Below are 27,707 nucleotides of genomic sequence, written 5' to 3' on the forward strand. Positions count from 1 at the left end.
GACAATGGCTTTGGTCTTTGTTATATCTTGAATAAAGAGTCAGACTAGATACTGCGAGCTCAAAGTAAGGTGTGACTGTAGTCCTTTATTACAGATCTCCAACCTGTGAGGCCTCCTTATATACAGGTGCTCCCAAGGGATTGTGGGATCCTTTAGGACTCCAGGGGATAAGCCCTCTGGTGGTTAGACATGGTATTTACAGGTTTACATACATAACAGTCTTCCCAATATTTAGTTACTGAAAATTTCTGCTCACCCAGTACTGGATGACATACAAGCAATGTGACAAATTAGAGACAGTGAAGGGGTTGAGGGAGAGGGTGGTGAGGTGGAGCTGGGGGTCGCCAGCGTGCACGTGGAACCTGATGAGTTTTTGCATGATTTTGGATGGTGTCACCGAGGGGCAGCTTGTAGTTGAGAAATAGGAGGAGGCCACGGATAGATCCATGGGGGACTCCAGAGAACCTTCTTTGCACAGAGTTGTGAGGTGAATTCACTTCCAAGGTTAGTGGTTTAGGTAGAAACAATGTCAAGATTAGATTAGATAGGTGGATAAAGAAAAGGGAGTTGGAGAGATTTGGGAACGGGATGGATAAATGTGATTCGGACTATTTGCAATTATGAAATATAAATGCCAACAAGGCCTGGTTGGGCTGAACAGCCTGTTTCCTTCTTGTACTTTTTACTCTTTTCATTTAAACCCTTGAGACACAGGGGTTGCTCCAGTGTCATCCACCAAAAACTAACAAAGGTGCCATCCTTTTTAGAGGATCACAACTAATAAACCCAAATCATCAAAAAAGGAAACATGTTACACCTTCTATGTCTGCATTTCTCCTCCTCGCAGGACTGCTCCTGGGCCTGGTCAAGGTGGCCATTAACAGGTCCAGGGAGCGGGTGGTCGAGGGGGTCGTTCAGCCCGACTGCCTGCCTCTCTTCTGCAGCTACGTTCACGCCAGGGTGTCCCTGGAGCACGTGATGTCCACTGGTGCGCTCGCGGTCTTCCGCGACCTTTGGGCACCGGCGGGACTGGAGTGCATCATTACAGCAGGGAACAGAATTTTAATTTGATTTGTTAAGGTTCGCTTAACGTTTATTTGTGGGTTCTAGTGCCCTTACCAAAGGGGGCGCTTGGCATTAAGTTATAATTTTAAAATTAGTTGTATGCATTTCTCGCGCTCTCACTTGCTGGATTGATTTATCGTCGGCTAAATGTGTATGTATGACCTGCCCCTTTAATGACACTAGCAAGTGTAGGTGCTGGAAATCTGCAAATGCGGAAAACCCGGGGCGGATCAGTTACAGTGTCCCTGGAGCCGAAGGCTACGCTCACTGCTGGGCTGCTGGACCCATCAGAACTTGAACTTCCCTGCTGGGCTCGGACAGCGTTCGCGACCCGCTTTCTTTTGTTTCTCTTCAGCAATCATGGAGTTGATTTGCTTGGCGCTCCTGGCGATTGCTTGTTATTTCGGCTTCTTTTACCGCTGCACGGGGTGTTGGACGAGGCCGGTGATCCGAGAGAAGGGGAAAGCGGATGGGTCGCTCCGTTATGGTCTGAAGGACATGGTAAGCGAGCCAGGCCCGGGAGAAAGCAGCAACAACCAAGTGCAGCTGGGTGGGCAATCTCTCTCCTTTAGGCTCCTTGTTAACTTTTCGTAGGTTTGCAATTTTCTCCATTAGATTTTTCTACTTCTATTTAAATTATTTTGTTCCCCTTTTATTCAGCCCCACCTCCGAATATCTTTTATAAAAGCAGAACATGCTGGGAATATTATTCAGCGGGTCAGGCAGCATTTGTGGAGAGAGGAACCTTTCAGCCAAATATATTTTTCCAGGTTCAGTTCCTTTTATAGGATTTACTCAAGTGTCAACATCTTGCCCCCCCCCCCAGTAGATAAAGCCGTAAAAAGGGAAAGAAAACAAAATATGGCCCTTACGGCTAAGGGGATCAAGGGGTATGGAGAGAAAGCAGGAAAGGGGTACTGAGGGAATGATCAGCCATGATCTTATTGAATGGCGGTGCAGGCTCGAAGGGCCGAATGGCCTACTCCTACACCTATTTTCTATGTTTCTAAAAGCAGGAGATAAGATTTTCATTTCTTGTTGCAAGCCCATAAATTGAGATTTATTGAGCTTATTTTCACAACTTGCCATGGTGGGATTTGAACACCTCTAGGTTGCTAGCCCAGTATCATAGCCACTGAACTACTGTACCCTATTATTTGGCTCAATTTGACCCACCTTTTGGGTTGGCAATTAAGGTTTCACACCCATTCCTAGAGTCCTCTGTATTAGGAAACTTGGCTCAAGTTGCCTCTTTTCCTGAATTTGGTTTGGAAAGTCTGGCCCTGGAATACTCACACATCACACCAGAGACCTCTTCACATTTACAATATATCATACAATATATGTGCTTATGTCACTAGTGCAATCTGCCTGCTTTGCTGGATCCAAGAACAGCAAGGCAAATTCCTCTTTTTCATAAGTCAGAATCCAGTAGAAATCAGATTGTACCAACCTAGAAAAATCCGGGAATTTTATCAATGGAAAACAAAAAAGGTCTGCACTTTCCTATCTGCAAGACTTTCATAGTCTTGAAGATTTCTCCCATCACCCATTAACCTTCTCCGCTCCAGTGGAAAAGTCCTAACTTATCACACGTCTCTTCATAACTAACCCCCCATCGCTAGTATCACCTAGTGAATCTATGCTGCAACTTTTTCATTGCTTTTATATATCTCCTGTAATGAGGTGCCTAAAATTACTCCAACTGCAAACTAAGGTCCTGTACAAGTTCATAATATCTCCTGCTTTTGTATTCAAGTACTTCTAAATACAAACCTCAGGATTCTGTTTGCCTTTTTAATGACCTTAACTAATTCTGCAGCCAACTTTTAATCTCTGTCTGCACACCAAGGGCCTGCCCCTCTCTTACTTTATTTAAAATATTAAGGTATATTTTCTTTGTGTTTTTATTGCATTGGAAGCAACAGGAAAGACAGGTTGCAAAACAAGTTACTTGCAAGTTGACAAACACTGAAATATTATAATGATGGAAACCAATTTACTCTGACTGACTGCTAAATGGAAATGTGCCAGTAATTAGAAAATAGAACAAAATGAGTGATCAAACAGTTCAGTTAATAGCGATGTTCACGCTGAAACAAATCCAAAAGACTAATTCAAAATCCCAGATATAAAGAGATCCAGGAAACCAATTTTCTCATGGATAGAATTGATTAGATTTTTACTAAATAAAACTGATTGTGATCCAAGTGTCACTCATTGATCATTACTATCAGGGCTACCTGATTGTATCTTGAGAACAAAATGGGAGAAAACAATAAACTTCAGAGACTCTAACTGCTCATTTTTGTCCTTTTTTTCTTTAAATTTCAGCCAGCTATGCGACTGTCTGGCCTTGCACTGAAAATAACCACACATCTATCAAACACAGTAAGTGAATATATTGAAGTTTACCTGAAGGAAGTGATTATTCAAGATGGATTTTGAAGGTTTATTTTTCTGGCAGTGTGATCATTATGAAACAAATAATATACGCTGCTGAAAGAACTATTGATTTAATCTTTTATCCTTTCTCCTACACAAATGAAATTAAAACTTTTGTGTTTCTTTTGAATTTATAGTACAAGGATGAATGTGGTGGAAATCCACAAGAATAATGTCTTAAATGCAGCATAGAAACATAGAAAATAGGTGCAGGAGTAGGCTATTCGGCCCTTCGAGCCTGCACCACCATTCAATAAGATCATGGCTGATCATTCCTTCAGTACCCCTTTCCTGCTTTCTCTCCATACCCCTTGATCCCTTTAGCCGTAAGGGCCATATCTAACTCCCTCTTGAATATATCCAATGAACTGGCCTCAACAACTCTCTGCGGTAGGGAATTCCACAGGTTAACAACTCTCTGAGTGAAGAAGTTTCTCCTCATCTCAGTCCTAAATGGCCTACCCCTTATCCTAAGACTACGTCCCCTGGTTCTGGACTTCCCCAACATCGGGAACATTCTTCCCGCATCTAACCTGTCCAATCCCGTCAGAATCTTATACGTTTCTTTGAGATCCCTTCTCATCCTTCTAAACTCCAGTGAATAAAGGCCCAATTGATCCAGTCTCTCGTCATATGACAGCCCAGCCATCCCTAGAATCAGTCTGGTGAACCTTCGCTGCACTCCCTCAATAGCAAGAATGTCCTTCCTCAGACTAGGAGACCAAAACTGAACACAATATTCCAGGTGAGGCCTCACTAAGGCCCTGTGCAACTGCATTAAGATCTCCCTGCTCCTATATTCAAATCCCCTAGCTATGAAGGCCAACATACCATTTACCTTCTTTACCGCCTGCTGTACCTGCGTGCCCACTTTCAGTGACTGATGTACCATGACATCCAGGTCTCGTTGCACCTCCCCTTTTCCTAATTTTCTGCCGTTCAGATAATATTCTGTCTTCGTGTTTTTGCCCCCAAAATGGATAACCTCACATTTATCCACATTGTACTGCATCTGCCATGCATTTGCCCACTCACCTAACTTGTCCAAGTCACCCTGCAGCCTCTTAGCATCTTCCTCACAACTCACACCGCCACCCAGTTTAGTGTCATCTGCAAACTTGGAGATATTACACTCAATTCCTTCATCTAAATTATTAATATATATTGTAAAGAGCTGGGGTCCCAGCACTGAGCCCTGCGGCACTCCACTAGTCACTGTCTGCCATTCAGAAAAGGACCCATTTATCCCGACCCACTGCTTCCTGTCTGCCAACCAGTTCTTTATCCACGCCAGTACATTACCCCCGATACCATGCGCTTTGATTTTGCACACCAACCTCTTGTGTGGGACCTTGTCAAAAGCCTTTTGAAAGTCCAAATACACCACATCCACTGTTTCTCCCTTGTCCACTCTGCTAGTTACATCCTCAAAAAATTCCAGAAGATTCGTCAAGCATGATTTCCCTTTCATAAATCCATGCTGACTAGCTTGCATTGTTCAGTTGTGGGTAACTGTAAATGAGGCTATAATGGTTCTAGTTACATGTTGTGCTGATGCACCTTGTCACAGAGCAGGCGTCCCATTGTCCACCCAGAGAGTTCTTGACCCCAACCACAGCAGCGATACATTTCCTCAAGAAGCACGTCGGAAAATCATCACTCTGCACTGCCTTTGTCCACCTCCTACAGCTTGTTATGGAAATGCTTTGACAGAGGTCTTTGAAGCAGGTCACTTCCCAACCCATTGTGTCAGGGAATGGCATGATGCAGTTAGAGCTAAAAACAAGAAGAAATTGATGGAGATGGTCACAAATTTGAATTTATAAGAATTAGATGCCTTAAAAGGCATTGTTCAAAAAAAAAATCTTGTTGAAAGCATTTATTTAAGCCTCCCTCTTCCCATAGAGTTTAACAAGTGTCTTGTGAATGAATCATTAGTAATTTTTGCAAATGATGCTGCAGAGATCGTGTAAAAATAAGGTTCTAAAGTTTTCTTATTTAAAACACTAAGAAATAATAGTAGCACTGCAACTCTACATTGCCCTATTGTATCAGGTTTCCCTTTTTTAAAGAGTGCCAAACATATTCCGTTTGCCCATTGTAGAGATTGTAATGACTCAAAGGTGGCATGGTCTGTGGGGCATTTAAGGGTATGAAATGTTACAGTTTATCTTGGTTTGTGACTGGATGGTGCAGTCCATTACCACTATCAATTGTAAATATAAGTTTGTTACCAGCCCAGACTAGTGAGGTTGAAGTCTCTTGTCTTCTGTTTATAATGAGTTTCTGAAAGGGGTATGCTCATAGCACAGAACTTACAAAATGGCATTCTCGATTAGCGAGGTCACAAGAAGCTTATGTGAAAAAAGGAAAATACTAATAGGAGGTGATCTTCTGAGGTTGTAGTAAAATACATTGTTAGGTTATAATAGAGGCAGCTTTACTCTGCATCTGGCTGGACTATACCTGACCTGGAATGCTTGACGGTGATGTTGAGTGCCAGAAGTAGAAAATTGTTCTCCTTCATTAACATTCCTCATTCTGGTGAATAGGAAAATTTAGCAGTGCCTTCTATAAGGCTTCAAAACCTACCCAGCTGTAATGGCAAAAAAGTGCTGATGAAATGGTTGTACCAAAACTCTCACTTTACTGCAGAAAGTGGAATCCTTTTTGCTTCGATACCTCGCTGTGCACCTTCAGAAGTCCCCTCTTTGTCCATGCTATTATTCACCACCCCAGTTTTTACCTTATTTACTACTTCGAGTTTAAAGTTCTCTGTAAAGCACTTCGGAGCGTTTTGTTATGTGAAAGGCACTAATATAAATTTAAGACCTTCCTGATCCTTATCATATTTTTCATTTGTGCACTCACAATTGTAATCCAGATTTCCATACATACAATTTATTACTGTAAGAATATAAATTATTTTCCATACACCTATATGTGGCATGGAGTGAACAGGTGCAAAACTCCTTGCCGTTGCCTATGTAGACATTAAGGCCTAGAAATTCAGTTCTCGGCGATAACTTTTTTTCGTCAAAATTACCGTTATCGCTATGAGGCCGTAAATTCAAGGTTTAATTTGCGCAGCGGTAAAAATCGGCGTTGCATGAGGATTCATGGCGCAAACCACGATCCTCGCCAACTTTAGTCTGAGGCCGATACTGCTTTGAGTTGGGCCTAGGGAGGACAGAAAAACAACTGAAAATAATTTACAAGACACTTATCTAGCATATCGCTGCAAAAGAATTAAAAAATAAAAACTTTTAACGTACCATTTTTGCAGGTCTTCATACCTACCACTGCTCCAAGGGCTGCAATGCAGCTTTTTCCCTGGTGGTCTTTTTCACACAAAACATGGGTGCGCACAGAGCCAAAATTTTGGCAAAAGCGATATTTCGAGTCTTGCAGGGCAGCGCTCCTCTCTCCAGCAGTATTTGGAAACATCCACTGGAAATTTGTTTAAATTAATGATTGGAAAATAATGAGCAGTAGGTGCCTGAATTTCTGATATGTGCTCTTGGTGGCTGAGACTCCCTGCTGGAGCGTGAAATCATAAAATTACTCCTGTCTCTCTCAGTTTTGAAGTGGGGGTGGATACAAGGAGAGAGATCGTTTCCCACCTTGTATCGAGTAAGAAACATGTGTCCCTAAATGCAATGGAGAGCTTATGAAAAGAAAGAAAGGAATACTTGCATTTATATAATGCCCTTCATGACCACCTGACGTCCCAAAGTGCTTTACAGCCAATAAAGTACTCTTAAAATGCAGTCACCTTCGTAATGTAGGAAACGCGGCAGCCAACTTAATTTCCCTGCTCTTCTTCTTTTACATCCACTTGAGGGAGCAGATGGGGCCTCGGTTTAACATCTCATCCGATAAGCGGCACCTCCGACACTGCAGCACTCCCTCAGCACTGCACTGGAGTGTCAGCCTAGATTTTTGTGCTCAAGACCCTGGAGTAGGACATGATCCCACAACCTCTGACTCAGAGGCGAGAGTGCTACCCACTGAGCCACAGCTGACACTTATGATATAATTCTGAGTCTTACTATAACAAACAACATAACTTTTCTTACTTTAATCCTTTACCGGTTGCATAATCATTGAATCAGTGCTTTTGTTTAAGGACAGATTTTGCACTGTAGACACTTTAAATGCATGATCTCAACCAAAAAGAAACAATCTTTATCACTCCTGTCAGGGTTACATTTGAAGCCAGATTGAGAGATGGAAGGACTCTGTTCAGAAATATTGTGCTACCCATTGCCTTTATTTATTTATTTTTTTTTTTTAAATTCGTAGCCAATCGTTCCAATTCTTTGTCAAATCACAAACGCCAGAGGTCACCTTGCACATGCCAAGGATCACTCTGCGCCAATGCTCTTAGCCAAAAGGCCTAGAGCCACTGCACCGTTCCTGGAAGTACTGCAATACCAGGTTCGTGCCATGGAGGTGGATGGGTCAGGTCCCCCACACACCTCCGTGGAGGTGGATGGGTCAAACCTCCCCACCCACCTCCTGTATTTTATGACCTGGGATAAACAGCTGTTCTTCCTCAAAGGGCACGTTCCAGTTTTAATTAAATAGAATGAGCACCTGGATTGAGCAGCTGTTTCAAATCCAGACACAACCGTTGTTTAAAATGAATGTAATATTTTTGTATTCGTCATCTCAACTGAATGGTCTAGGGACATAGAAGCATGTTCATGTCCTAGAACCTTGTTACCTGCTCTGCCAGCCAGAAAGCAATTATATGCCACAATTGAGTTCTACCTGTCTCTTATACAATAGAAATGATTCCAGACACACGCACACCTCGGTGGATTATCTGGCTTTCTCACGTGACTCGTTTGGTTTTGACTACTTTCTGCAATATATCTTAAGCTGTCATGTTTAACGCACCTATTTGAGAAACCTGCATCAATATATATGTTTGTATTATCCTTCTATAACTATCCCCAGACTGCCCAGCTGGTTAAATCTATTCTTGTTCTTTCCAGTCTATATTTAGGGTGAATCTATTGAGCACTGCAACAATAATAACAGCATACCAATTAGTCTTTCTCACTAATAGTACAAGTAGTTGCAACCTAGGAAATCTGCAGTGTGACTTTCTCATTTTCTATTTAAGAAAATTTTAAAACAACATTTTAAAAAAAAATCGCTGTAACTATTGTTAATAGATATCTGGTAATTTTAACTTCATTGGATGTGTTCGGGAGAGAGTTGGATGTGGTCCTTGGGGTCGGGGGGGTGTGGAGGGGGCGTGGGGGAAGGTGCTGGGGTGAATGATCAACCATGATCTTGTTGAATGGCGGTGCAGGCTCGAAGGGCCTAATGGCCTACTCCTGCACCTATTTTCTATGTTTCTATAACCATGTCCTGTTTGCACCAGGAAACCTTTTCCAAAGTATTAGCATAGCCTTGGGGGCACTACAAGGTAATAAACATGTTTTTCCACATTTGCTCAATGTTGAATGACTTTCAAGTGAATATTTGTTGGAATGTGAATGGCCAGCAGCTTAGGATTCAATTTGCTACTTTTTCTTAACCATAGTAGCTTCATTTAAACAGCACCAGTACACCCACAAATTATGCAGTGGTTGTCATGTTGGGTTATAGAGCAAATCTGTAGAGCGAGTTCTGAATTGCATCTAATCCATGGGGTGCCTAACCCATGAGTGCTTGTTTTATGAGAGAACAAAGGCGTTATGTTTCTTTGAAACTTTCAGTCTTATTTTAATGGTTTTCTTTATCAGTTCTATAATTTAATATGTCATTGTGTGCGGTTATTTTTCAGATCTTTGGGCAGCTGATTTTAATTCCACTGATGATGAGGTATAGTATTTGCACATGTTGTAATCCTTCAGTATGGATGAAATTACATGTCAATTATATGGACTATGTGGCTACTGAGGTCACTATGACAATGGGCCGAACATTTCGGACAGCGACTTCTGGATTTAGGAAATATTTTTTTTGCTCTTGGAATGACTTGTATACAAATATCTGATTCAACAACTCAATACTTCATGATGATTCCTGAAATATTCAAACCATAAATGGGTATACTGGAAGATGTGCATGTGTGTGTAATGCAGGCTTACCACTATGAAATTGAAACCTATTTTGCAGCGGATTCTACTTATTGTCCTACTTGGGTAACGACAGTTTCATTGAGCTAACCTCAAAATATGGATCTCTTCCTCTTCTCTATCAGTTAAAAGATTCACAATGATGATACCAAAACTGAGCGGTTATAACTATCCGCAAAGATTGAAGAGACTGGGACTTGTTTCTCGAGAAAACAAAAGGCTGAGGGGTGGCCTAATGGAGGTCTTTACAATTATTGAGTGGCTTGATAGGGTAGACATAGAGAAGACGTTTCCACTTATGGTGGAGTCTAAAACTAGAAGCCATAAATATAAGATAGTCATTAGGAAATGCAATAAGGAAATTCTTTACCCAGAGAATTGTTAGAATGTGGAATAGCATTGATGAATTTAAGGTAAAGCTAGATAAGCACATGAGGGTGAAAGGAATAGCAGCTTATACTGATGATGTTAGATGAAGTAGGGTGGGAGGAGGCTCGTGTGGAGCATAAACACCAGCGTGGAGCAGTTGGGCTGAATAGCCCATTTCTGTGCTGTAGGCTCTGTGTAAACTGAGCCAAATAATGATTCTGCTGCAGAGAAACCAATTCCCCTCATCCCACCCTCTGCTGAAGCACTCCTGCAAGCCACTGGGCATTCTAACATTTAAAACAAATTGTAAAGGAGGTGATTTCTCATGGGGATGCATCAAATATCTCTCTCGTGAGTTAGATTCATTTTTTTTCCAATATAGCTCCAAAATTGTGATCAAAACATCGGAGACAAAAGGACCAGAAGAAACAAAGCAGTCCATTTGACTGTCACAAAAATTAATATATCTCAATCACCCACTTCCTAAGCTATCTGCATTCGTTCATATTAAATGCCATTTGCCATTCATCAGCCCACCAAGATTACTTGGTTTGCTTTTTCCCTATTGTTTGAATCCTCCCCACATCCCACCATAGTGTCTGCAAATTTAGGGTTCATGACCAATTATTCTAGGTGACCATTCAATATTGTGTCCAGTAACTCTAGTTCAAACTTATTTTCCTATTTCTGTTCAGGTCACCAGTAACTTATGATTTGTGCATCAGTCGGGATATCCTGGAGCTCCACCATTCCTTCTATTCTGTTTCCCTTGTAAAGGAAAACCTGTTTAGATGCAAAAAATGTTCAGTTAATATGAGATCACCATCTTTCAGGGATATTCTCGCTTAAATGTGCCATGAAAATCATAATGAGGATGTTTAATTTGTTTAGCCCAACTCCATTGCGACCCATTTAAAGTGAAATTGAAGTGGTTCAAATGTAGTAGTAATCAGCAGCAGCCTGGTAGAACAACACAGTGCTCCAGAATCTAATTTGTGCCATAATGCCACTGTATTCATCAAAATTGCCATTGAGCCAGTAGTCTAACCCTGGTAAATAAATATAACATGCATGGCTATATTATACATGTACATGCTGGGTACTCCCATTTCCCCTGTAACTGAGGGTACCACTATGCTTACATGATGTCTGTATAGTGACCCTCCAGTTTCTTCCATAAACATGTTACAGCCGTTGTGCATGGTTAGTGTAAGCTGGCCAGTACAAGTGAGATATTAATTAATCTCACTTATGCTAGCCTGGTAAGTACTGCACCTTCTGTCTTCCCTGTCTCTTCCACCCTCTCTAACAACAACTTCGAGGATCTCATGGCCTATTTTGGCATTGAGATTGAGACTGCTCAGCTGTCCTGAGTGGGGGTATCCTAGGGATCAGTATTGACCCCTACTGTTTTTAATAGTGTATTTACATTCCCAACTTTAGTGTTGTTGTGAGGTGGTTTAGGGTTCACATTGATGCTGCAGTCATAATGTATATGCAGCCTGATTTCCAGTAACTTGGCTCGACCTGACATAAAATGTTGAGTGAAACTCCCTGGAGTTGGGAATCCGTTCAAGCCTTGGCGCTCAATTTACACTCTGCACCAACATTAAACTTGTGGAGTGTGAATTAGCGTCCTAGATTCAGAATTCAAATTGGTTACAATTTTAGATAATGCCAAACTAGGAACAAACTCTAGAATGATAATAGCATGGAATTTGCGGTTGTGATGACTGTGAAACTGTCAGCATGAGCCGTTATTGTTCTATAAAACTGACAGCAACTTCTGGCAACCGCATGTGCAGTTAAACGTGGAAATCTGGAAGTTGGTGTCAATGATGTCCTGCTCCTCCACAAGGTGTGTTGTTGCAGTCCTCGCAGATGGAATCAATTAGAAGTTACTGATTTGATGTGAACTTCAATTTTTTATGCACTATTCTTGCTGTAAAAACCCTTGCAAAAGTTAAGCCTTGCTGAAGGAGGTTTAACTGAGTATTTTAATGGGGCATACTAAGTCATATTACTGCTGAACAATCTCTCTGGCTCTAAAAAAAACTAATTTTATATTGTGGAGTGTCATTTTCTCCATACCATGATAAAAATTCCATAGATTTTTTAAATAATAAAAAATATATTTTTATTTCAACTCTACCTTAATCGCATATGTATGTCCCAATCTTTATTTTGCTTTCTGTAAAACTATTAAAAAGTGAACGATAAAACTTGCTTTTTATTTCTTGGTTTGCCATTAAGAATTCTTCAATGTGATTGGCTGCTCAGTGTGTGTGGTGACATCACTGTAGCTGGAGGCCAGAGATTCCCAATAGATGGTGCCAGATGAAAAGTCAAGTCGGATAAAGGGAAATCGATGCCACATAACCCGCTAAAACTTTTTGGGCAGCTTTCTTCGAGGTCAGCGGCGAGCACCGTCACTTCACCATGATTGGGAGCAATCACTTGCTCAACATTTTGATTGGGAATGATCTTTGTTGGATAGCAGTGAGAAGAGGGAAACATAATTGAATAACATTATCCTCAATTTAAAAAAAAAAAATTTGCTCCTGTTTCTAGGATGACCAACCTTACCTTGCTGCGAAACCTAGTTATTCCAGAAGACCCTATATTCATTCCTGTTGTTATCCCTGAGAGCAGCATTGAGGAACCAAGGGATGGTACCAGTGACAGCATTCTGAATGAAGTCCTACAGCTGAGGTGGGTAATACGTGTTGGACAAGGTTTTATCAGATGTTTTTGAAAGGTGCTTTTTTCCCCCAGAGGATAGGAATGTATTTACATGCCTAAAACCAAAGGATGAATCATTTATATCTATCTCTTGCTTTGATTCCAAAACAGTCGCCAGACCAGTTAATTCTAATCAAGTGAATAATCCACAAAATTGCAACTTAAGCTTCCTATCAGGATTATTCACTTATCTGGAATACACAAGCTTGTGCAGTCTCCTGCATACTTTAAATTGTAATTTCTCCCAAATGTAACTTGTTTCATAGTAAGTTAACTTGATAGGATTTAATGCTTGGTTCAGTAAGCTAGTAAAATTAAGACTTTGTAAAACAAACTTTAAGAACACCCAAGTCTATCCTATTGTTCTTTTGCAAATTGCTTTGCCTTGGCCTCCCACTGGATAAAGTAAAAGTTATTACTAAGATAATCCACTCCATATGGAAAACTCTCAAACTACCTTATCGCAAAACTAATGGTAGCACAGCTAGTTGGTCAAAGGTTCGTGATTCAAATCCTAGTAGCGTGCATTCAGCGTCTTCGGATACAAGAAGACAACAGGAGACTGCTTGCCATACTGTTGCGGTATCTGTCTAGGGACAGTTCTTTGCTGTTCGACAGTGATTAGAAATGCACTGAAAACAGACTGAACATGTCAAAATAGGACTCATTCATTGTGTATTCATGTTTTACATTCCCATGTACAATACCTTAACATTCCTTCATGTTCTATATCCATTAACTTATTTTGTCTGGATTCTTTTGAATGTTGTTGATTTCCTTTATGCAAGTCATGTAATTGAAAATATCAGCATCTGTAACATGTCTGGTGTAAACAGCAGGGAACACAGAACAGATTGCTTCTTCACCCAGACATAGCCTTTTTAATTTTGCACTTCCTGCTCTACATTGCCAAGCGGCTCTCAAACTAATTTTCTCTTAATTTCATGAACATTGATCTTATTAAAGACTTGTATATCAAACTCTTATCAGATCTTTATGAAATCAAAGCAAACTATATCCATTCGATTACTGTCCTCCATCAATTTAATTAGCTGCTCAGAGTTCCTGTAGACTTCTGAGACATGACTTTCCTTCAAACACCATGTTGCCTCTAAACTTGTTCAACCAATGCAGCACAGCAATCGACAAAGCCAACAGAATATTGAACTACATATACACAGGACAGTAATATAGAAGTCTGAAGAAGTTGTGGTGAAACTGTACAGTGCTCTGGTCAGGCCCACCTTCTCGGGGCAACTAGGAGTGGGAAATAAATACAGGTGTTGCTGGTGATTCCACACCCTGAAAATGCTTTTTGTAAACATAAAACACGCCTTTGATAATATCCTTTCTGCTCGCTAAAATACAAAGACTACATTCAAGCACTGGAGGCAGTGGAGAGACAAGGCTGATCCCCAACCTTCGAGGTCATGATAAATACTGCAGATTAGGTGTTTGTGAGGTGACCTTACAGAGGTATAGGTGCATTGAAAATCATTAGTTAAGGAAATGGGGAAAAAGTAAATCTAGAATGTTACTTAAAATGAAATTGTAAGAATGCATCAAGGAGACACCGGTTCAAACTAGCAAATGGTAAATCTAGAACTGATAAATTCTTCAATGTATTGTCCAATACATGGAATAAACCTCCAGATAGAGTGGTGGAAGTGCAGAACCTGGAAGTATTTAAGAAACAGTTGAATGCTGTAGTGGGGAAATGGAAGGATTTTTCTAGCTGGTCAAATTTAGATAGGTTGAATGGCCTTCCACATCAACAATTATCTTGTGACCTATATTCCTTATGGACCCTGCACTCACCTAAGGGAACACTGATAACACTTTTTTTTAAAGAGGAAAACGGTTGGAGGTATGACAGTGCGGAAAAACATTAAAGAGGAATCTTTGTTTATGAATATTTATGTTCAATCTCTCATGTAAGAAATGGCATATTGACACATTGCTTAGTCTAACCTTTGGTCCTTTTTAATTTCATTTAAATGGTTCTAATTTGCTAAGAGTGATAATTTTATATATAATTTGCAGTGTTACTGAAGAGAGGCCTGGATTTAACTTCAAAAGCATCTCTGATTTCCTCGAAGGATACAAGTATGTATATAAATGTAAAATGTGATTTCATTATAAAACCATACGAAATAGGAGCAGGAGTAGGCCACTTGAGCCTGCTGCGCCATTCAGTAAGATCATGGCTGATCTTCTACTTCAACTCCACTTGCCTTCACTATGCCCATATCCTTTGATTCCCTAAATATCCAAACATCTATCGATCTCTGTCTTGAATGTTATTTACTGACTGAGCCTCCACAGCCCTCTAGGGTAGAGAATTCCAAAGATTCACCACTCTGTGAAGAAATTTCTCCTCATCTCAGTCTTAAATGGCCGACCCCTTATTCTGAGACTGTTACCCCTGGTTCTAGACTCCCCAGCCAGCGGAAACATCCTCCCTGCATCTACCCTGTCAAGGCCTGTAAGAATTTTGTATGTTTCAATGAGACAACTTCTCATTCTTCTAGAGAATATAGGCCACATTTACTCAACCTCTTCTCATACCCCCATCCCAGGAATCAGTCTGGTGAACCTTCTGGCAAGTACAGTTGCAACGTCTGAAATCTGGAATCCTCGGGACTGAATATGTTCTGGCTTTTGGGTTTTTCCGGATTTCAGGCAAGAAAATCAATAGAAACATGGAAACATAGGAAGTAGGTGCAGGAGTAGGCTATTTGGTCCTTCGAGCTGCACCACCATTCAGAATGATCATGGCTGATCATGCAACTTCAGTACCCCATTCCTGCTTTCTCTCCATACCCCTTGTTCCCCTCAGCCGTAAGGACCATATCTAACTCCCTTTTGAATATATCTAACGAACTGGCCTCAACAACTTTCTGTGGTAGAGAATTCCACAGGTTCGCAATTCTCTGAGTGAAGAAGTTTCTCCTCATCTCGGTCTAAATGGCTTACACCTTATCCTTAGACTGTGACCCCTGGTTCTGGACTTTCCCAACATCGGGAATATTCTTCCTGCATCTAACCTGCCCAGTCCTGTCAGAATTTTATATGTTTCTATGAGATCCCCTCTCATTCTTCTAAATTCCAGTGAATATAAGCCTAGTCGATCCAGTCTTTCTTCATATGTCAGTCCTGCCATCCCGGGAATCAGTCTGGTGAACCTTCGCTGCATTCCCTCAATAGCAAGAATGTCCTTCCTCAGATTATGAAACCAAAACTGCACACAATACTCAAGGTGAGGTCTCACCAAGGCCCTGTACAACTGCAGTAAGACCTCCCTGCTCCTATACTCAAATCCCCCTAGCTATGAAGGCCAGCATGCTATTTGCTTTCTTTACTGCCTGCTGTACCCGCATGCCTACCTTCAGTGACTGATGTACCATGACACCCAGGTCTCGTTGCACCTCCCCTTTTCCTAATCTGTCACCATTCAGATAATAATCTGCCTTCCTGTTTTTGCCACCAAAGTGGATAACCTCACACTTATTCACATTATACTGCATCTGCCATGCATTTGCTCATTCACCTAACCTGTCCAAGTCCCCCCTCCCGCCCCCCCCCCCCCCCCCCCACCCCAAGCCTCCTAGCTTCCTTCTCGCAGCTCACACTGCCACCCAGCTTAGTGTCTTCTGCAAACTTGGAGATATTACATTCAATTCCTTCCGTCTAAATCAGTAATGTATATTGTAAATAGTTGGGGTCCCAGCACTGAACCCTGCGGCACCCCACTAGTCACTGCCTGCCATTCTGAACAGGGCCCATTTATTCCTACTCTTTGCTTCCTGTTTGCCAACCAGTTCTCTATCCACGTCAATACATTGCCCTCAATACCATGTGCCTTAATTTTGCACACTAATCTCTTGTGTGGGACCTTGCCAAAAGCCTTTTGAAAGTCCAAATACACCACATCCACTGGTTCTCCCTTATCCACTCTGCTAGTTACATCCTCAAAAAACTCTAGAAGATTTGTCAAGCATGATTTCCCTTTCATAAATCCATGCTGACTTGGACCGATCCTGTCACTGCTTTCCAAATGCGCTGCTATTACACCTTTAATAATTGATACCAGCATTATCCCCACCACCGATGTCAGGCTAACCGGTTTATAATTCCCTGTTTTCTCTCTCCCTCCTTTTTTAAAAAGTGGCGTTACATTAGCTACCCTCCAATCCATAGGAACTGATCCAGAGTCCATGAAATGTTGGAAAATGACCACCAATGTGCATCTACTATTTCTAGGGCCACTTCCTCAAGTACTCTGGGATACAGACTATCAGGCCCTGGGGATTTATCAGCCTTCAGTCCCATCAATTTCCCTAACACCATTTTCTGACTAATAAGGATTTCCCTCGCTAGACCCTCGGCTCCCTCGTATTTTCGGGAGATTATTAATGTCTTCCTTAGTGAAGACAGAACCAAAGTATTTGTTCAATTGGTCTGCCATTTCCTTGTTCCCCATTATGAATTCCCCTGATTGTGACTGCAAGGGACCTACATTAGTCTTCACTAATCTTTTTCTCAGTCTTAATCAGACTAATCTTAGTCTGAAATCCGGAATCCTCTACTTAATCCGTGCTGGGTTTTGAGCGGCAAGGTCCAAAATCTGGCAGAACCTGAAATCCAGCATGGATTCGGAGGAGGATTCAGGATTTCAGACTTTATTTTCTTGTCTGAAATACAGAATCCATGACCGAATCTGTGCCGGATTTTTGATTTGCCTCAAAAATGTCCGGTTTTCAGACTAATACTAGACGACTCCATCAGCTCTGTGCAAAATGTCCGGTTTTCGGACAATTCCGGTTTACGGAGTTCCGGATTCGGGACATTGCACCTGTCTGTATATCCTTCCTTGGGTAAGGAGACCAAAACTGCGCACACTACTACAGGTGTGGTCTCACCAGGACCCTCTATAATTGCAGTAAGACGTCTTTACTCTTATACTCAAATCCTCTTCTAATTAAGGCCATCATATTTGTGATTTGTGTACAAGGACACGCAGGTCCCTCTGAACACCAATATTTCCCAATCTCTCTCTATTTAAAAAATACTCTGCTTTTCTATTTTTTCCTACCAAAGTGGATGACTTCACATTTCTCCACATTATGGGCTCAAGTTTCGGCCTGAGTTGCTCCTATTTTTTTGAATAGTTTAGAATGGAGCATCTTAGAAATTTCAATTCTCGGCATTTAGTTTGCTCCACTTCTAGTGAGTTACAATAGTTCCATTTTAGAACAGATTTTTTTTTCAAAAGGGGGCGTGTCCAGCAACTTGCGCCTCTTTTGCAAGTTTAGGCAGCGAAAACTTACTCCAAACTAACTTAGAATGGAGTAAGTATAGATTTTTGTACGCTCAGAAAAACCTTGCCTACACTTATAAATCAGGCATCGGGAACGAGAGATAAGGGGGGGTTTACAAACATTAAACATTTCACTTTTACAAATAAAGAGCCGTCATCAATAATAAATTATAAATAAATCAATCAAAAAAAATGTAAAAAATTAAGGGGAGGGGGGCTGAACGGGGGGCGAGGGAGGGGGGCTGAACGGGGGAGGGGGAGGAGGGAGGGGTGCTGAACGGGGGAGGGGTGGGAGGGGAGCTGAACGACGGGAGGGGTGCTGAATGGGGGTGGGGAGGGGAGGGAGGGGAGCTGAACGGGCCCCGCCGCCGGGCTCCCATGGAGGACTTCGGGCGGGGCCCGCCCCCAGCGAGAGACCGATGATGACGACGTGGAGGGAGGGAGGAAGAGGAGGGGGGAAAGAGGGAAGGAGGGGGAACAGCTGAACGGGAGGGAGGGGGAGGGGTGGGGTGAGCGGGAGCTGAACGGGAGGGAGGGAGGGAGGGAGTTTGGGGGGGGGGGGGTCAGTGGGAGAGCGGGAGCTGAATGGGAGGGGGAGGGGCGGCGGGAGCTGGAGCTGAACGGAAGAGAGGGAGGCCCGAGTCCGATCTTCGCTCGGGGTGTCCATTCGGCCAGGGCTAGGGGCGGCGTGCTTCGGGCCCCTCCCACGCAGCCTTGGGGGGCCTGGAGTTACTGCATATGCGCGCACACTCTAGCGTGCCTGTGCAGAGGTCCCGGCACTGTGTTCAGCGCCGGGACCTGGCTCTGCCCCCCACACGTTCTGCTGCGCTGTGCCAAGGGCCTGGATCGACTGGACGGAGGGGAGAATACCAAGGTAAATAATATGCGTCGTTTCTATTCTAAAAAATTGGCGCACCACACGGAGATGCACCGTTCTAACCCTGGGGGTAAACTTGGGCCCCATATTCCATTTACCACGTTCTTGCCCATCCTATTAGCCTGTCTATATCCCCTTGAAGCCTCTTTGCATCCTCCTCACAACTTGTATTCCCACCTAGCTTTGTATCATCAGCAACCGTGGATATATTACATTTGGTCCCCTCATCCAAGTCATTGAGATATATTGTGAATAGCACTCATCCTTGCGGTACCCCACTAGTTACAGCCTGCCAACCTGAAAATTAACCCTTTATTCCTACTCTCTTTTTTTTGTCCATTAACCAACCTCAATCCATGCTCGTATATTACCCCCAATCCCATGAGCCCTAATTTTGTTTAATAACCTCTTTTGTGTAGCACCTTATTGAATGTGTTCTAAAAATCCAAATATACCACATCCACTGGTTCCCCCTTCTGCGAGTTTCTGCTACTACCTTAAGTTGCTGATGTAGGTTTGAAATTTGTTTTACATAAGGCAATATTGGAGAAGATTTAGAAGTCTGGAACAAGGTTTATCATTCAGAAAAATCTGTTTTGCTCCCACAGGCTAATGGATTTCTGGAATAAATTCTTACAAAAGAGAGCTAATTCAGGGTCAGTTTGAAAAGGAATGCAATTGATATCTGTTGAGAAGCAGGATTGAGGATTAAAGCAATATTTAACACTCTCTGGTTTTTCTTTCAGTGGAAATTGGTGTATGGGATTAACAGATGGCGTGGGAGAGAAGTCCAGTATAAAACATTGCATGAAGAAGACTCAATGGGCTGAGCAGCCTTTTTGTTAGATCTCTTAATTTCCAATGAAATACAAACTCCGATTGTAGTTTTAATGTAACTTTATTCTGGCAGCAGCAACAAGCTCTTGGCTTTAAGCCAGGCCTTTGTCCTTCTGAGACCACATGGCCAAAATGGCTGTACTTATTCCTGGTTCAATGTACAGAAAAGAACTCGCATTCTTTGACCTTATTGGCTCAATTGATAGTCTGTTAACCTTTAATTGGCTTGCTACCCAAGGTCCTAAAATGTCAAGTTGATTGATGACTTAATGCAATGTGGTCTGTGTTTTCTCAAAACTGCAGCCAGGCTGCAGAGCTTGAATTCTCTATCACTTTTCATACTCTGGATTTTGTTATATTCTCGAGATGAAACTTGCATGTTATGGAAGTTTACATAATATGGATATTTGGGTGCTCTGTTTTTAGTTTAACAGCAAATGGATAAACCACACAAAACATTCTGGTAAATTTTCATCTTCATCACATAATAAACTGGTGGAGCAGATAATCCAATTTTCATTCATTGCCACACATGCAGTGAAGATGAAAATGTATCCCCCACCCTCCCCCCCAATCTTAACACTCTTAGTTTGACTTCTAAAAACCAAATCTTGCCTTGCTGAAGTGCTTTTTTAAAATAAAATGAGTGCCCATTTTACATCCCACTCAATTCTGCCCCTAGATGTTTGTCTTCTCTAGGTACCCATATCCGTCAAGAAGTGGGATGATGAATAACTTGTCCCGAATACTTAGTATGTTCTTCTTGGCTAATCAGTTGATCTAATCATTACCAATGTATTAAAAAAAAATTTAACCCATCCAATTTTGTTCTTGTACAGGTCAGGTAAGATTACGCCGACCCAGGTGGCTAAGAATGTGATCAGAGCTCTAGAAGATGCTGATCAAGCAGTTACTCCATTGTGTGCTATTGTGCAATATGAGGGTGATCTAATAATGAAGGTTGGTAATATTTTTAATTTATCAAAGACATTAGTAATCCTTCTCGTGTGGACTGTGGCACCTATGATGTTCAATCGGGAGATTTTGATGGCAATAGAGAATTGCCTCTCTCGTTTTTATAGTTTAGTGTGATGACATTTTTATCAATCAAGTAGGGTGACAAGATAGTATTTTGGCTTAACATTACATTCAATCATTGTATCGCAGGGTGCACACAACTAATGTTGAAGAAAAATCCTGAAGCTCTGGAGCAAAATTATTGTATTTTCATGTTTTTTAAGCATATTTTCTAAGCATAACTTTGTGACGGCTCACTTGCCACAAATAAAGGATCAAAATTAATCTTGGTTCCCATGTCCTCGCCCTAATGCAGGAGTGCTGATTGTAGCACCCCCTGCACATTCACTTATATACACGGATTATGGAGTGAAGCAAGGATTTCCAGGATATATATGGTTTTGTTATATTCTACACCACGCACACACCACGCACACACCACGTGCACACACCACACACACACACTTGGTTAGATAATCGTGGGCTGCATGCCAAGGTTCTGCAATCATGTGCTCACTACAGTGGTGACCCTCTGCTGAGTCGCGGAATTACTATTGTATGCAGATTCACACTTTCTATTTAGGAAGAGGTGGCAAAGCTAAGATCTGCATTTGATTTGCGGACTGCAAAGCTAAAATTTACCATGTTGTACACGTGACAGAACAAGCTCTTTTGCAGTAAATGGGGGTGGTGGAATTGAGCTTTAAAATGTTCATTTAATGTGACCTTCAGTAACATTTACTTGGAACCCTGTGATCAGTAGTAGCTCAGGCAGACAAAAGAATTCCATCTAACAAGACTGTGCTGTTTACTGACTATGAAAGGAACAAGACTAGTAACAACTTGGCAGCAATTCTAATTTGTCAGCACATTGCCAGGAATTTGCTTAATACTATTGACCCTCCTTCTAACATGGTATTTGTAAACCAGCCAAAATTTGTGGAATGGTGGCTTTCTATTACAGGCCAAGGACTTTTGTAAATCCTAGTGAAAACAAGATTCTTTCCACATACTGTAAAGATAATCCAAAAATCTTGGCAAGGGTAAATACTGGTGTTAAATTCCACATATACTGTTCTATTTCACGTTCCTGAGAATGAATACCTGCTGTACTTTCAAGTGGCAGTATTGAAAGCAATGATAATCTGAGATGCTAAAAGCATATGCAAAATGTACAGCAAGTCAATTTCCTATCCTCTGCTGATGTACTACATCTTCAGCAAATGGATGTGAGTAGAAATATTGAAGCCGATCAAGCAGTCAAAATGAGGAAACTTGTAAACTATCCACATGCAGTTACTTCTGAGTAGCATCATCATAGGCAGTCCCTCGAAATCGAGGAAGACTTGCTTCCACTCAGTGAGTTCTCAGGTGACTGTACAGTCCAATATGAGAATTACAGCCTCTCACAGGTGGGACAGACAGTGGTTGAAGGAAAAGGTGGGTGGGTAGTCTGGTTTTCCGCATGCTTCTTCCGCTGTCTACGTTTGTTTTTTGCATGTTCTTGGCGACGAGATTCGAGATGCTCAGCACCCTCCCAGATGCTCTTCCTCTACATAGGGTGGCCTTGGGCCAGGGATACCCAGGTGTCGGTGGGGATGTTGCACTTTATCAAGGAGGCTTTGAGGGTGTCCTTGAAACGTTTCCTCTGCCCACCTGGGGTTCGCTTGCCATGTAGGAGTTCCAAGTAGAGCGCTTGTTTTGGGAGTCTCGTGTCGGGTATGCGGATGATGTGGCCTGCTTAACGGAGCTGGTCGAGTGTGGTCAGTGCTTCGATGCTGGGACTGTTGGCCTGATCGAGAACACTGACATTAGTGTGTCTATCCTCCCAGTGGATTTGCAGGATCTTGCGGAGGCAGAGCTGGTGGTACTTCTCCAGCGTTTTGAGGTGTCTACTGTAGTTCGAAGACAGAGGATGGAACGACCTTGGATCTAGCCTGGAGGCGACAAAGTTTGAACAGGTTCCCATTGGTTCTATAGTTTAGTTCCACTCCAGCAGGGGGCTTGTTGAGAGTGAGATGGATCATTGCAGCGTGGAAGATCAAGAAGAGCATTGGCGCGATGACTCAGCCCTGCTTGACCCCGGTCCGGATGTGGATTGAGTCTGTGGTGGATCCGTTGGTCAGGATTACGGCTTGCATGTCGTTGTGGAGCAGGCAGAGGACGGTGACAAACCTTTGGGGGCAGCTGAAATAGAGGAGGATGCTCCATAGCCCCTCACGGTTAACCATGTCAAAGGCCTTCGTGAGGTCAAAGAAGGCCATGTACAAGGGTTGGTACTGTTCCCTGCATTTCTCCTGTAGTTGGTGAAGATCATGTCCTTTGTATCTCTTAGTGGACGGAATCCGCATTGTGACTCTGGGAGGAGCTCTTCAGCCACAAGCAGAAGACGGTTGAGGAGGATTCTAGTGATGACTTTCCCAGTGGCCAACTGCAGGGAGATTCCTCTATAGTTGCTGCAGTCGGACTTGTCCCCCTTTTTGAAGATGGTCATGATTACTGCATCTCCTGAGATCTCTCGGCATGCTCTCCTCCTTCGTGCCAATAGTGCTTCTCCACCATACTTTGGTGCCTTGGCGGGGATTCCATCAGTTCCTGATGCCTTGTTCTTAAGCTGACGGATGGCCTTTTCTACCTCGTGCAGGGCTGGGGTTTTGCTGAGATGGTGGCAGGTAGCATGCTGCGGGATGGAGTCGAGGACACTCATGTCAAAGGCAGAGTCTCGATTAAGGAGATCTTCGAAGTGCTCCTTCCAGTGGGCCCTGACTGCCTCGGAGTCCTTGATGAGTGTCTCCCCATTCTTGGCCAGCAGTGGGGTGAGGCCTTGGGTGCTTGGGCCGTAGGTGAACTTGACTGCGGTGAAGAATCCACGCACGTCATGGCTGTCGGCCAGCTGCTGGATCTCCTGTGCTTTCTCCAACCACTATCTATTGTTTAGGTCGTGGGTTTTTTGTTGGACCTCGGCCTTCAGCCATCTGTAAAGCTGCTTTGCTGCTCCCGAATTGGGTTGCTGCTTTAAGTTCAGAAATGCACTGCACTTGTGGTTTATTAGCTCCTAGATCTCCTGGTCATTCTCATCAAACCAGTCTTTGTGTTTCCTGGTTGAGTGACTAAGCGTCTCTTTTGCAGGCGCTGGTTATGGTGGCCTTGAGGACAGACCAGGCACAGTGGGCACTCTGCGTCTCTGGGTTGGCGGTGAGGCGCTGGCTGTATAGGGCTCTCTTAACTGGGTCTTTGAGTGCCCCGGTGTTGATTTTTCTGCGGCATTGCTTCTGTTGTCGTCGACGCTTTAGGGCTATATTAATGCTGATGACATAGAAATATAGAAAAATACGTGCAGGAGTAGGCCATTCGGCCTTTCGAGCCTGCACCGCCATTCAATAAGATCATGGCTGATCATTCCTTCAGTACCCCTTTCCTGCTTTCTCTCCATACCCCTTGATCCCCTTAACCGTAAGGGCCATATCTAACTCCCTCTTGAATATATCCAGTGAACTGGCATCAACAACTCTCTGCGGCAGGGAATTCCACAGGTCAACAACTCTGAGTGAAGAAGTTTCTCCTCATCTCAGTCCTAAATGGCCTACCCCTTATCCTAAGACTATGTCCCCTGGTTCTGGACTTCCCCAACATCAGTAACATTCTTCCTGCATCTAACCTGTCCAGTCCCGTCAGAATCTTTTATGTTTCTATGAGATCCCCTCTCATCCTTCTAAACACCAGTGAATAAAGGCCCAGTTGATCCAGTCTCTCCTCATATGTCAGTCCAGCCATTCCTGGAATCAGTCTGGTGAACCTTCGCTGCATTCCCTCAATAGCAAGAACGTCCTTCCTCAGACTAGGAAACCAAAACTGAACACAATATCCCAGGTGAGGCCTCACTAAGGCCCTGTACAACTGTAGTAAGACCTCCCTGCTTCTATATTCAAATCCCCTAGCTATGAAGGCCAACATACCATTTGCCTTCTTTACCGCCTGCTGTACCTGCATGCCCACTTTCAGTTCTGATGAACCATGACACCCAGGTCTCGTTGCACCTCCCCTTTTCCTAGTCTGCCGCCATTCAGATAATATTCTGCCTTCGTGTCTTTGCCCCCAAAATGGATAACCTCACATTTATCCACATTATACTGCATCTGCCATGCATTTGCCCACTCACCTAACCTGTCCAAGTCACCCTGCAGCCTCTTAGCATCCTCCTCACAGCTCACATCGCCACCCAGTTTAGTGTCGTCTGCAAACTTGGAGATATTACACTCAATTCCTGCATCTAAATCGTTAATGTATATTGTAAAGAGCTAGGGTCCCAGCACTGAGCACTGAGCCCTGTGGCACTCCACTAGTCACTGCCTGCCATTCTGAAAAGGACCCGTTTATCCCGACTCTCTGCTTCCTGTCTGCCAACCAGTTCTCTATCCACGTCAGTATATTACCCCCAATACCATGCGCTTTGATTTTGCACACCAATCTCTTGACACAACTGATTAGGTGATGGTCCGTCCAGCAATCATTGGCTCCGATTACGGCGTGGGTGATGCGCACGTCCTTGTGGTCCCTCACTTGGACGATGACTTAGTCGAGCAGGTGCTTGGAGCGAGGGTGTTGCCATGTGGCCTTGTACTTGTCCCTCTGGCGGAACAAGGTGTTGGTGATGACGAGGTCGTGTTCTCGGCATTTTATCAGGAGCAGGGTACCGCTGAAGCTGGTTTTCCCTTCCCCCTCTCTGCCAATCATGCCTCCCCAGAGCTGTGTCCTTACCGACCCTTGAAGTCATCGAGGAGGATCAGTTTGTCGTTCATAGGAACTCGGGACAGGGATTGTTTGAGGCTGGAGTAGAATTCCTCTTTGACCTCATCTGTTGCGTCGCGTGTTGGGGTGTACGCACTGATAACTGTGGTTCACTGATTCCTGGATAGGGTAAACCGGAGGGTCATGAGACATTCACTTATCCCGCAGGGTGAGTCTCTGAGGCGGCCGGCCAGATTGTTCTTGATGGCGAAGCCAACTCCATGGAGGCGGCGTCGTTCTTCTGGTTTGCCTTTCCAGGAGAAGGTGTAACCACCACCTTGTTCTTTGAGCTAGCCTTCCCCTGCCCGCCGGGTCTCTTAGGGCGGCGATGTCGAAGCATCCGAGTTCCCGGGCAACGATGGCAGTGCATCAATCGTGTTCTGGTCTCGTTATATCAATTGCTTTCCGTTTTTCTGTCCTTGCAACTTAATGTCATTGCTGTTTCTGTGTAGCTGTTCACCCTCACAACTAGCTGGCTCACTCCCTCTGTTAGCTCTGTGCTTATCCACCTTTGTGCAGCACCATCCCATTGGGTCCTATCCCAGTTAATTTCCACTCTTGTCTTCACGTTACTGTTTTATCTGTGCCTCAGTGAAGTACAATTTTTTTGCTGTAGAGAATGATAGAGACAGGTATACAAGTGAAAAAGTCACTGATACCTGCAATTAAGTTTCTCAGCAATCTTTGTACTGATGTAGAATTGAAATGTCTGGCAGCTCCAGAAAAATATTCAAAATGGGATGAGATAAAATCATGGCCCGCATACCGCCTTTGCCCGAATTTGCGATCTGTCAAGTTCCGACATGACACATGACCTGCACTGACGTGGAAATCCTAAATGCTGAGCTAATTGCCTACCAACAGCCCAGCAATTACGCCTGAAAATGTTACGACTGGTGCAAACAGGCGCAGGGTCCGTTTGCACAGTATCAGAGGGTTCTGAAGCATAGACCCAAGTGGAACAGTAATTGATATTGAATACTATTGCCATCTGAAATACTCTGAAAGATATGAATTTATAGTCATGCTCTCTTTCAATTCATTTGCTGTAATAGATTGCTTTTTTTCAATTCAATACATCCAGGAACATATAAAGTTGTAAAACCCGAGTCATTTTGGGATGGCACCCGATGAAAATGTGGTATATTAGCACAAATATTAATTGACAGGCATACACATAGAACCATTTAATAACTCATTGTGGATGTTATTATTTTGTCTCCAACTTGTGTTTCTTTAAAAGAAATGGGAATGTAGCAGATGTTAATTTAACTGAATTTCACCCTGATTTTCCCGAGTGCCATTAAAATACTGCAAAGAATTGTAGTTCTGATAAAAGATCAATTTCATTTCTCCAAATAACATGTTGCTTCTGTTACCTGATTGGAGCACCGGCCCACGTGATCCCAGGTATGCTTACACCCCGGGATCCATGGGCCATTACACTGCGCTCAACTCTGCAGCATCTGATAGCAACCTTTCTTTTGTGCGCGCATACCTGTTGCGAGGCCATTCGGTTTGGATGCCGGTGGCGTAATCCTTAATTACGCCACCGACTGCAAAATCTGGGCCTACGTGTTAGCCCTATTATTCTGCTACTTTTCAACACTCTGACATTCTGTTCTGATGTATAGATGGCAGAAGCCTCTACTGCTCGCTATGAAGCCAATGCACCTCTTTCCCCACTGGATGGAATTCCTGTCTGCGTGAAGGAGGAAATTAAAGTTGTAAGTATAATGCTGTTTGAATAGGGATTGACTAAAATGAGGATATGTTGGAATAAGGTGCTGTTTGTGATAAATACCAACAACTGACCCACATGCTTAGGCAGAGAGTGACCAGGGGAGCAAGAGGAGGAGGACTGGGAAAGTTGGATGAGAACGAAGGCGTGGGCAAGAAGAGGGGGGCAGACTGGGGGATAGTGGAAGAGGGGTTGCCTGGAGATATGGGTGGCCATGGAGCCCGGAATTTCCTGCAGAGCTGGGAGCAGCAGTAACATGTTGAGCGGGACCAGCATCAAGAGGAGCAGCGAATAAAAGAATGGGTGAAACCTACGGACATTACTATGGGTAAACAGCAGAAGAGTATTTCCACTGGTCGGTGATTGGGGAACAAGGGGACAGAAACTGATGATTCTTGCTGGCAGAAT

At 43.2% G+C, this 27,707-nt stretch overlaps 1 protein-coding gene across 1 annotated transcript in view; it reads left to right on the forward strand.

Moving 5' to 3' along the window:
* Nucleotides 1-1,305: 1,305 nt before the first annotated feature.
* Nucleotides 1,306-27,707, forward strand: part of LOC139276081 (uncharacterized) — a 74,638-nt gene continuing 48,236 nt past the window's right edge. The window contains exons 1-7 of the mRNA XM_070893540.1: nt 1,306-1,566; nt 3,400-3,456; nt 9,314-9,351; nt 12,549-12,689; nt 14,763-14,825; nt 20,593-20,713; nt 27,193-27,285. Of these exons, the coding sequence (XP_070749641.1) occupies nt 1,426-1,566; nt 3,400-3,456; nt 9,314-9,351; nt 12,549-12,689; nt 14,763-14,825; nt 20,593-20,713; nt 27,193-27,285 (654 nt within the window). The 5' untranslated portion in view covers nt 1,306-1,425. The remainder of the gene's footprint in view (nt 1,567-3,399; nt 3,457-9,313; nt 9,352-12,548; nt 12,690-14,762; nt 14,826-20,592; nt 20,714-27,192; nt 27,286-27,707) is intronic.

Source organism: Pristiophorus japonicus, chromosome 11 (assembly GCF_044704955.1).
Source record: "Pristiophorus japonicus isolate sPriJap1 chromosome 11, sPriJap1.hap1, whole genome shotgun sequence".
Lineage (NCBI taxonomy): Eukaryota > Metazoa > Chordata > Chondrichthyes > Pristiophoridae > Pristiophorus > Pristiophorus japonicus.